Source organism: Pecten maximus, chromosome 3, assembly GCF_902652985.1.
Source record: "Pecten maximus chromosome 3, xPecMax1.1, whole genome shotgun sequence".
NCBI lineage: Eukaryota > Metazoa > Mollusca > Bivalvia > Pectinida > Pectinidae > Pecten > Pecten maximus.
Window position 1 is genome coordinate 7,932,093 of NC_047017.1, and position 12,884 is coordinate 7,944,976.

At 32.3% G+C, this 12,884-nt stretch overlaps 1 protein-coding gene across 1 annotated transcript in view; it reads left to right on the top strand.

The window, feature by feature from the left end:
• The window catches only part of LOC117323067 (EH domain-binding protein 1-like), a 79,737-nt gene that overhangs the window by 50,720 nt on the left and 16,133 nt on the right, over positions 1–12,884 (top strand). The window contains exon 22 of the mRNA XM_033878067.1: positions 5,044–5,117. Within this exon, the coding sequence (XP_033733958.1) occupies positions 5,044–5,117 (74 nt within the window). The remainder of the gene's footprint in view (positions 1–5,043; positions 5,118–12,884) is intronic.

A 12,884-nucleotide genomic window follows, 5' to 3' on the forward strand; every position in this document is an offset into this window, starting at 1 on the left:
AAACCTGTTGTTAAGAAATAGGATGAAAAAAACCCACTTGACAACCACATCCTCGAAGTATTAATTCAGAAGTCCTTTTTTACTGTTAATGTATCACCGTGCCAGATAAACAGGACTTCTTAGGCTCAGCATCCTATTGTACATCCTTCCTGTAGTAATATCTTAAATGATGCAGATTCTTCCTCAAGGGCCATATTGTTTCATTTGGAATTTTAAATTTATAGAATTTTCAGGATCTAAAGGTCAAGGTCACAGATGATCAATGCATAAATAAATGCTTTAAAAGATGTTGAGTTCATACTTATGCATGTCATAATGGTACATGGTAAATGCTCAGTGCTATTCTCTTAACTCTTAAATCTCTTAACTTCAGATTTTTTTTAATCTCTTAACTTCAATCTCTTAACTTCAGATTTTTTTAAAATCTCTTAACTCTTAAATCTCTTAACTTCAGATTTTTTCCTTAAATCCAGTAATCATGATTAAAATGTATCAATAATTAGATCACCATCATAACATTGTCATTTGTCATCTTGGATATAAACACAAGCTCTATACAATCACAGCTGATCCTTTGATTTAAGTGTTGATGGGCTGTGGTATATTGGACAATACAAAAACAAACAAGGCACCATTAATTTTATTTCTGTCAAAAAAACAAAACAAAAAAAACAGAACTCCATGCCTACAGCTATGTTTTGATCGGTACTACAATTGAGAAGTAGAAGAATGTGTTGTGTTAAAATAACGGTGTATTATATACAATATGTGTCATATATTATGTCGGTAAGGTTAATATGATGTAAGACTCAAATTTGACCCTAATTCCTTCTATATAATTATTGCCTGTTATTATATGTGACCCTGTTGTCATTGTGATTGGGATTTAGAGACACCCTACACACCTGTCACCAATAATATCTTAACAAACAAGACTGAACTTGTCCACTAATTCCATATTTCATTGTTAAATATTTCAAATAAGTAAGAAAAAAAATTATTTTGGAAGTCTAAAAGCAAGTCAAATGTTATTCTAGTCGTAAATTTGTATGCCCATGAGTAATTTTCTATTGGAATTGATGTTATTTTGAAAATGTTCAGAAACAATATTGACGGCAGTAAGAACATTAGAGATCTAGGAGGAGGGCTAATGATTAAGAAAAATACTATTCATCTGTAACGGTATTGTGTTGGCACCTGCGTAAATCGTAGTGTAATCCCTAGCTATCGTACAGACATTCCAAGGCCTTAGTCTTCGGATACATTGAGTAACCGCGCCTGGTTTCGGGGAGATTATAACGACAGCCGCGGGGACCGATACTAATGAGTCCGATGTCATTATGGAATTCATATTTTGTCATAAAAGATTAAATCTTGCATTATTTCATAGCTGGCAAAGGGCCATGTTCTCGGACCAACGTGGTCTCCTAATGCCCCAGAATGTCTGAGAGTTTTGAAGATTATTAAACACCTAGAGGTTTTGTGTGTATCAAAGACAAGTACCATTCTCAGACCGAAAATGTTGGATTTGTTTTGTCTCGATGGCCTCATATCCTCTCTTGTTTTGTAGTAAACACTACTAGTTATTGTAACAAAATATTCCTGACCACATACAGTCACCTGTGTAATGTTGTTTCAAAATATTAAATGTATATATGTGAATTTTATAGCATTGGATAGATAGAAATAGTATAAAAATATTATATTTTGAATGCATGTACATCGTAGTTTAAAAAAATATTTATAGATTGAGTCAGAATTTCACTTCTATATGACTTTGATATCTTTATATGATGTACTGCAAAAAGAACAGACTTGTTAAATTCTTTTAGTGTTTCATAAAATATTGGGGCAAAAATCATATTTTCTCTTATGACTAAAAAATTAATGATTAGAATACAGGATGATATTAATTGTGACTTTAATACAAAACAATTAACATCTTTTTAACACATACATATGGTAATATGTTTTAACAATTGTATGAATTTAAGAAAGAATAAAAAAAAAATAAATAATAAATGATTTATTCCTGAATATTGAATAAAAAAGGATACCTTTTCCTGAAAATAAGCTTCCACATAATGTTGTACAAAATGATTTCAGAAAAAGTTATGAAATAGAATAAAATATGAAATTTAGTGTTATGAATCAATATCAAAATAGTTTTTAAAATTGCTGAAACATATGCTATGTAAAAACAAAAACAAAAAAAAACATGTCTAATAAAATGGGAAGAAAAAGGAAATTTGAATTAGTACATTTTATGTATTAAAAATGCAGTAATAAATTGTTTGTAAAAAGTTGCTGAAACATGTTTCAAAAGCTTGTTAATATCTTTTTACCATACAAATTACAGGTAAATAGTTTCAATATTTAAAAGAAAAAAATGGAAATAGTGTAAAAAGAGAAGCGCAATATTAATTAGTTTTAAAAAAATGCATAAACATATGTTTCAGAACAAAAAAAAACCTTGTCAGTAAGTTTTTTTTGTAAAAAGTACATGTTGATAGTTCCACGGCTTGATTGATCACCATTAAACAAGTCGACAAATCTGTCCCGTATCGATTTTACCATCACACATATGCTAGAACTTGTAAGGTTTGGAGGTTTTTTCTTCACTTTTACCGTAACACAAATAATTAAAGAGAATTTGACAAATCACCAATCGAGCTTCAGTTTCATCTCATCTTTTTTCTTTTATTTGATTAAAGACTCCAGTGTGTAACTGGTAATTAGGGAAAAATTGATGTGATTTGTCGAAACATTGTATCATTTACCAAGATGTCGCTGTCACAACAAATATATTTCCCTCGATGATAGTGAGAAGCTTTTGTAAGGATTAAGCTATGCACTCAGTTATGCCATCAGTTTAAAAGGTAAATCCAAATTTCAAAGATATTAATTTCAGATCTTAAATTTTCAAACCATTAGTATAACCATTTGTTTTGATGCGTAATTAGTTTGCGTAGAAATCAACATGATGTTTATTTCATTGCGACATCAAAACAACGGTCGTAAACATATGAAGCTGCTACTATGCCTCAAAATACCAAACGAGTTGTATAAATTCATTTTAATCATTCAATGTACTTTCAGTGACAATTGTCATAAATTTAGGACTAAATATATCTATATATCTATAAACAATATTTTATTAATCTGACATGTTTGAGTACATATTACTTGGTAGTTGTACTGTAATCAAACGTCTGTTTTTCTACTATTTGACATAAAATAATCACTTTGATTAAAAAAGATGGATAAAAAAAGAAAATTTATTCAAAAATGAATTCAATTTTAACATGTAATAATTTGAGTAGCAGAAAAAAGATAATGAAAGTTATAAATTATGAATTGAAGAAGCAGAGAAAAGATATGGAAAATTATTAATAAAAAATTTTCTGTGATGTAACTTAAATCTAGAGTGTGAGACATTAGGAAGGAAGTTTTAGGGTTTTTAGATAAGCATGTTTTTCATCCTCCACCACATGTATATTAATCCTCATTTCCTAGTGTCAGTTGTAACTACAGATAGTATACTATCCTTTTATCATCATCGTCATTACTTGTTAATTTCGTAATCTGAAACTGACGTTTCCTTAAGATGATGTTTAGTAACTTGTTCACTTCTCCGGGATAAAGCTTAAAAACAGGAGTTAAATACTTTTGTATTTGAGTAAACTAATATATACATAGATTTAAACGAAAATAGCAGAATACAAGTTTATATACTTAAAATAAATTTAGTATGAATTTTACTTGTATTTTAATATCAGCATGTTTAGAATTATATTTGCGATCAAATGAAAATATTAGTACTAAAGGAATAATTATATTCGAAATCATACCCAGAATATTTCAAATTATATAGATCTGTATTTCAAATTTGGTTCAAGAATAATTTTTAAATTTAAAAGGAAAAAACTGTCACTTCATTTTACTTCAGTATTTCATTAGGTTTTTGAGACGGAGGGAGAGGACAGTTAATGTGTTGTAGAATCCCATCAAAACTTGTCACAGCTGGGAACACTGGCGAGTCATATATATAAACACCGAAGTCCTAGCAATGTCATCCGTCATTTCCCCAAATCGCATGCCAGTACAAAAACTCCACAAAACAAAATAAGCCAATCTGGAAATAAACAAATTTCTGTAAAAATATGAGCACTTGGATGAGTTCTAGGAAATTAAACAGCAAAATGATAATCATTAGTTTGTTTAATATCACAATTAGTAATGATATGTGACCCCATGTCTCAACGTTGTCACAGAACTGGCAGATTGGGGCTGCTGTTTTACGATGTCGCTGGAGAAAACTGTCGATGTTCCGATTTGTCAGTCTCCACGTTCTTGTTGACTGGCTACAGAGGCTGTTTATATCTCCTATCACCTAATAAATAGCAGGCTTAAAATCCTCCAAGGACCCTGGTTCATTTCCTTACTTGACAGCCGAGAAGACCGACAAGGAAACCCCACACGACCAAATGTGGCTGGTGGAATGAATTTTTCAAAGACCATTTAAGACTTTATCTGAAACAGTCAAGCCAAGCTCCTTATGAGAAAAATACTAAGAGTATAAGCAGCTTTCTGCTGTTTGCTGGTCTTACGTAGTCTTAGCTGGCTCACACTGAACATCAATCCAAGCCCACAATCTCTTTAGCTTCTTTATCTTAATTTCACCCTTTTCTGCCAGCTGTTCCGTCTCTTTACCCTTCGCCATTCCATAATCTGCCCAAATGCGCGATTTCTCCCAAAATGTGCCTGACAGATCAGAAGTTTTAGTAGTTTTTCTCATTTGCTGAAATAAAGGTTTAGGAAGGGATAAGTTACATTGCTATCCCAAGAGAAAACTTCTAAGTCTTGTAAGTATATTGTGAAAATATTATCATCTTTAGACATAAACCCATTACAGTAATGCTGGTTAAGAAATCAGCTTTTCTGTAAAGTTTCTCAGCCTATATAAGTAGCATGCAGGAACTTCTATTCTCGCTTGTTTCCTCAAACTAAACAGGAGTAAAATTTTGTTTTCTTCTTCTACAGAGAAAAAGAGGACGATTTGGAGCGACGATTTGAGTTGTTGAATCGGGAACTACGCGCTATGATGGCGATTGAAGGTTGGTATATTGAAAAGATCAAGGTCTTATAAGTTGTATGTGGGCCTCCTGTGCGAGCCAGAACAGGAAACGGACACAGTTCAGTGAACACTGTTTACTGTTTGTGACTAGTATCAATTAAAAAACTCAAAATAGAATTGTAATTCTTTTTAGGGGTCATAAACTTCAGTTCAGGAATGGTTTTTGTCAGGTTTTGTTTGAAGATGATATAAGGTAAATGTATCCATTGTTTTAAGGAAGTATTGTAACTGAATCTAATTCTTATAGAATTAAATATATCAACATTCCATATCTAAGTTGATAAGCACACAAGGAACTTTTTTAGGTCGTAGGGATTAAAAAATTGTGGAAATGTATTTCCAGTCCTACAGAAAAAAATGTTTTAAATATACTTGATTTTATTGATAATTTATCATAATTAAGTTTGTAACTGAAATATCCTGTGTCCAATATTTAAAATATACTGATCGCGTATTCTGATCTATGTATGAGGTCTACATATTCAATTATCAGTCCGTCAGATGGTTGCCTGGCTGCCTTAATGAAAAGCTAACCATCATTACTGGTATATTGTTTTAGAAATTAATCAATACTTGTGAATCTTACGATGAACACAATGCTGTATATTTACTTGAACATAAGTTTATGTATATACAGCCGATAGTTGTTATTGTTGAATGTTCTGTCAATATAAATAATAACTCACTGTAGCTGATAAACTTTTATTATCTGAGTCTGAGGGGGGGGGGGGGGGGCAGGAACTGCATAGGCTCAAACAATTAGCAGATATAAACTGTTACAGGTTAAAATTTAGCTCTAAATATTGATAATTTATTCATAAATTTATGTAAAATATATTGTAGAATCAATTTATGGCATATATTAAAAGCAAATAGATTTGTTTCATTATTAATACTGTCATTGAGCAATATTAGATTTGAATTATTTTTTACTTCAAAACGAAATTTTCATTGAAAAAAACTTACAAAACAGGATATCACAAATCTTAAACAGAAATTTATCATTCATAGAATTTTAGAAGAAGTAAAATTATATTTTGCTAAATATAAACATCTATCCCTGGAATTCAGCCAATAGAAGAACTGATATGCATTAATTGACAGTAACATGTTCTGAACAATTCGTATTTGTTTGTTTATTAAGATGGTTATTAAGATATACATGTGCACCATATGGGCCTGTGTGTTACGATAGTTAGATGTAAAATTATTGTGTTTTGCACAGATTGGCATAGTCTGGGTGTGAAATCTGTGTGTATTTGAATATTTTATTAAAGAAAACTAGTACATAATATAGACATGTACATACTGAACCAGTACAGATTCCTTTGAAGTTTGCCAAACAATATTTTCTGTTTAAATATGTGTGGATAAAGAAAATATAATCCAGGGGCCATTGAGTGTATTGTATAATATAAGTAAAATTTCACTTTAGAAATGTATAGATAAAAAAAAATGATTTTCCTTGTTTTTTTTTCGTTTTTTTTCTTAATGAAAAAACAAAATTTGGAAGAAATCTTTGTTCAGCTGTACAAGACAGCACAGAAAAGAATTAAAAATTTATCCATTAAACTAGAATTTTTCATAATATCTATCTGTACATTAGACATTATTTAAAAGTAAGAGTCTCCGAAATCTTGATTTTTCCAGTAAATTAGACGACAAAGGAAATGATATTAAGTTTTGTCCTCCAGTAAATTAGGCAACAAGGAAAAGATCTAATCAAGTTTTGTCCAATACACTTAACAATGGAAAAGGGGTATCCAAAATCCGGTATGCATGGCAGACCTGACCGGCACCAGTTGACTGTGTTAAGGTGTTAAAACAGTATGTCATGTAAATTCCTGCACCATTATATAATTATCACAGATGATGTCGTACTTTACCTGGAATTTTACTTTTTAGCACTGTCAGGGGTCGGATGTGAGAATTGCCTATACATTTGTACTCTGACTGTAATGATGTTATCATAACTTGATTGTACCTGGACAACAGCGTCCACTAATCTCCGGACATTGAATGGTCAGTTTAAATTTGTGGGTCAATTACAGGCAGTTTGTTATGATAGGCCGAATTTTCTTACCTGTATTTTAGGTAAATGTTATTTTAGTTGTTTCATTCCTGGCTATAATTAGTTTGTAATTAACTGGTCAGTGTTTACCTATGTGGTGTTGACACTTAGGTGTCCAGGACTGACCGCTCGGGTTTGTCCACCACTATACTGGTCATTCCTCGGGACATTTGACCGGTTCATGTGTTTTGTTTATGACACCTGTTTAACAAGCACTACTCGGCCTTACCATACTGCTCAACAACAGTCAAATAGGAAAAACATTAGTTTTGTATTCCTCTGGTCATTTTCTCGTGGTCAGTCCGGAGTGGACAATACCTGTTCATTCATCAAATGTTTTGATTCGCTATTGTGCCGTTCTTGCCTCTGTGTTTACACACCATACTTAAATGTAATTGTTTCATTCTAAGGTCAAGGTATTCGCTGCCGGATATATATCGAGATTTCACAGTTTTAATTGAACAAAATCAAGGGAAGCTTTAGAACTTTAAACATTGATTTTATAAAAACAATTTGAGAAAAAATGAATGGTACATTTAAATCTGCAAAATCAATAAAATGATATTTGGTTATTTTGATGAAAACTCAAGTTTGCATGATTATATTATTCTTATTGAAAACATTATGAAAATGTTTGAACATAATTAACACATTGATTACAAATCATTAGAAATTTTAGTTGATTTCTTTTGTTGAATTTTAAACTAAATTTGAGTATTATTTGCCTTTCTCTTTTATATTTGAAATTTTATTGAGTATATTTTTATTGCAGGATTTTTTTTTTTTATTGTTAATTTTAAAATAACAAACCGGAAATTATTGAGAATTTCATCATTCAGCATAACTGTGTATACATCTTTGCAACAGTAAATTGAAAACAGAATGAATATCATTTAAATCAAAACTCAAGAAAATAAAAGCTTCTCATGTTGCTAAATATGGTTATTGATAGCAGGAAAAATTAGAAATGGATGGAGCACGGAAACGCCTGAATGACTGCGACATTTACGAGCTGTTTATAAAAAGGAGAGGTACTAATGATTGGTTGTAACAGGTTTGTAATTAACCTGAAATAACGATGCTCACCTGTGAGCACCTGTGTTACCTGTTCAGGTTAATTTTCCACCACCGGCCTAGCTCAGCTAGATAACAGGATTTTGAGTGTAGCTGATAACAATAGATCATGTTGGAAGGCTCCCGAACATCCGTTAAATACTCATTACTCCCAACACTGCACTACTTATACAACCTAATCATCCAGAGAATAGAGTAGAAATATTAGGCCACAGAATTAATAAAGATTCAAATATAACAAAGTAATTAAACGAAAAACATCATGAATAATTAAGATTAAAAATTGGTTCTGAATAAATATTTACAAGGTTGTTTTTTTTTCAGGTATATATATTTTTTAATATTGATAAAATATTGAAACTATCTGTGGAAAGGTTTTCTTAGTATGGTACATAAAAATTAAAAACAAAAAATATTGTTAATCAGTGAAAAAGAAGAAGAAAAGCAACAATAAGTGAAGCCATTAAAAAAGTGTTCTATATAGTTATTGAATCATTTATTTGTTGAGATATAAACAGAACTCTTTATTTTCTTTCTATTCTTCTTCTCCTTGAAAATAGCAATAATTTTGTGGGTAAACACCAGCTATTAGGAGCTTCCTAAAAGAAGATAATTCCTCTGCAATTATCCAAAGACTGTCGTATTCAGTCATGAAGAAACAATTACAGAACAAAGAGAGAACCTGTTTCTTATGTACAGTGACGAGAGAGATCCACTGGAAACATATGGCAGTTTCCCCGGCTTTTGTTTGGCCGTATGTTTGGGTGGACAGACTGCCTGTCGGTCAGTCTGGACGAGGGTCACATGACCCCTCACCTGGCTTTTGTTACCTGTATCTTGTCAGCTGCTGCACCTGAGCGACAAAGCCAGGCCATCCATCAGGATGTAGAAATTGGCCGTGGTTTGTTTTTGATGGCTTGACAAGGTGACAGCGTGATTGTTTTAAGTTGGACCACACTGTCATAAGGTGATACATGCATTAAGTGTTCATTTGTAATGTGTGTTCCCGTTTCTCCCTGTGATCCGACTTTCCCGTCTGTCTGTCAAAGTCCATATGTCTCCTTCTTCATCTCGATCGATCTCCGAGCAGGTAGACACTTCGCCTGTAATACTTGCTTGCACGATTTCTCTGTCTGTCCTCTGAAATCTATTTTGTCATCAAACAGCGCCAACACTCTCTCTCTCTACCACTTCCTCTGCTAATGTACCCAAGTTTACACATTCAAGTACAATCAGCTCAGACCTGTTAGAAATACTACAAAACACATCCACCTGTTTAATAAATTATCATTTGACATCCAGATGCTTAGCACTTTTAGGAATAACATTATAAATATTATTTTTCGCTGTAAATTTTGGGTAAAAAAATGTAAGTATAATTATATTTTTTTTCATATTTTCTGGAAATGCTACCGTAGTTTTTTGTCTCTGTTAAGCTTACAATTCCTTCTATAATTTGGGCCTGTTGCGTATTTGTTCAGCAGAACCTGTGTCATATTGAATAGGTCACCAGCGAAAACATACCAGTGACATATGCTATAGTTGTGTATTTTACACTTTTTTGATAAATTTGCTCATTTAAACGTCAATGGGAAGCAGATTGTCAGTATTTAGACACGAATGTTGTCGGTAAATAATGGCCTTACAAGCATCTGAGCTAATACGTCGGAGTGTGTGCTCTGTAATCGGACTCAGGCTTTGTTTACATAATCATTGAGTGTGTGTTGGGTTTTCAGCTAGTTAGGAAACGAAACATACGAGAAAGGAAAAGTGAAAAACTAAAATTTGTCAGGTATAATATTTCAATTTTAAATCACCCAGATTTCCTGAATATGGGATATGGAACTTTAATATCTGTATGGTAATATACATGTGTCTTAATTTTCAATAATACTTTCTTACTATCTAAAAGTGGATGGTCAGATGGTAACGCATTACCTTGCACCTAGGTGTATGGGTTCGATTCCCCGATAGGACATGAAAAAGCTATGGGGTCATGATCACATGCGCGACTTCGTGGGTTTTCCCCGGATACTCTGATTTCCTGCCGCAGTAAGACCCCTCGTATGCTTCCATTACGGCCAACAAGCATGATTAATATAAGTTTAAACTATCTTATAATCTTTCTCAGAAGAACAAGTATGAAATAATTTAAATTACGTGTTTGAACTACCCGCCGATTCGAACTGACAGGAGGTTTACCAATTTTACTCAAAATCATGATTACGCTAATCTCAGTATCTTTATTGTTTTCTACAGTAAATATCTTAAATGCTCTTTATCATGCTTATCTGTTAAATTTCGGATTATTTTGAAAATAAAAATTAAAAACTTTATAATTCAAAAAGTTAAGATAAGCATATGCAAAATATTAATCTTGGCTCCAAGCTATAGTGGAAAGGACTAGATGATATATATTGTATGCTGTATTCTTGTGTCAATTTAATTGGTTGTCAACAAATGCCTTAGACATTTTGACAAACTATTCCGTGTAGTCCCTATCATATCTAAAGTTATAGATCTGTATATTTTACGAGTTTTATTGGAAAGGAATATATGTACCTCATAATGAACCTCATAAATGACAATTTGAGAATCAATGTGTTTTGAGAGAAAAACAGCTATTATAATGTTTGTAATTTTATGACAAATTTCCCCAAACCCATATAGGGATTGATCATTAGACCACGTTTTGTTTGAATGTTGAATATTCCTGTTTTACTTCTTAATGAAGTTTGATACAGGAAATTAACCTGACCTAATTACTAGGATTGGAATACGCTAAATCAAGTGGACAAAGACGATTAAGGATATTCAGTTCTGATAATAAGGAAATTAAGGAAATTTTGGGATATTAATTACAAAATATTGCTATGTATAATTTCATGAAAATCAATGAAAAGATATTTTTGGCATCATTGAGGTTATATAGTATTTGGAGATGAAAGAATAAAAAACTTTATATGGTACCAGAAATTGCTTAATTTGGTACAAGATTAATTTGTCATCAAAGCATATGCCCTAATTAATATATTAAGCTATGCTCAGAATAACTTTTTTTTTTTCAGATTTTTTTTTCAGTTTTAATCTGCTTATTGTATATTTAACATACACAGGGTTATTTTTATGACAGTATTATTTTTGTGGATTCTGTTGTAGAATCATTAATAATAATAAAATTCAATTAAATACAGCAAAAATTTTCAGATATTATTGCAATTTTGAGCTTTGATCTTAACACTCTCTGTGACATCACACAAATAGCACTTCGAGAATTCACAACCGTACATAGTAACGAAATTACATTTCTTTTGAAACTGATTTTTTTCATTCAAAATAGGCTAAATGGTTGTTGTTTTGATTTCTGAATAAAAATATTTTTATTTAAAATTTGTCAGGCCTTGTTTGTCCTCATTTTGTCTTTTTTGTCCAAGCATCTTCCCCTGGTCAGAGAAAAACAAAATCTGCCCTGATCGTGGTACAGTGGCCGACAAGGAATGGTTGTTTGACTTTTTCCAAATAGAGACAAAGTTGGTTGGGTGGCACAGTGGTATCGTAGTTGCCTTTATGCGGCCGGGGTTCGATTCCCCGAATGGAGGTGAAAAGGTATGGGTCACCTACCCGACCACCTGGGTTTTCCCTGGGTACTCCGGTTTCCTCCTACAGTAAGACCCCTCGCGCACTTCCATCCGGGCCAACAAGAATGATAAATATTTGAGTTGATAGATAACTTGTTTCGCAGTTGTTGTAAAATAAAGTTTAGTTTTTAGTTTTAAGGTAAGATGTCAAATTTTGAGCATAAATTTGTCTAAAGAGTTATATACACTTTTGTATGTCAGTATTAATTTAAAACAAACTAAAAATTTGTGAAATGAGTTCTGAGTGTCTTCAAACACGGGAAATAAACTAATAGCAGAAATGTAATAAACCCGTAATATTATCAACTCGCTATATAGACCTATTGATATGAGAATGATTTGAAAAAACGAGAAACTGCTTATGGAAGCGAAAAAAATCCATAATATTGAAATTATATTGATATCTCGAAGACATAATAGCCGACATTCCTAGAACAAGAGTCTCGCGTGCTGCGTAGTTAAGTCTTAACCTAGGGCAGGAATTTGAAGGGTACATGAGTGCCCAAAATCACTACATCAGAGAGATTCAAGAGGCATGATAATTAATTGGCACTGATCAGACTGGAAAACTAATACGGTTTCATCCTCTGATTGGCCAATCAGACAACAGCTCCGCTTGATCCGTAAATATCCATCAAGATCAAACTGCTACTATGACACTAAGGTTCTTTGCCACCCGTCTCGGTGATGAACAAATTTTTATCCTATTTCCTAATTGAGAATAATAATCTTGAGATAGGGAGCTTTTGTCCAATGGTTGCAGTCATCAATCTACCGTTATAAATTTCTACAGATATTTTTTTTTTGTCACTGGTATATCCAGGTAAAAGAGGCCTCTTAAGTCAAAAGTCAAGATCTTACCTGAGAATGTCATTCTCTGATCTGACACTCGTCAACAGATACACAAAGGTTGATGGGTAATTAGTTGATGTATATCACAATGACAATGGCACCCAAATTATTC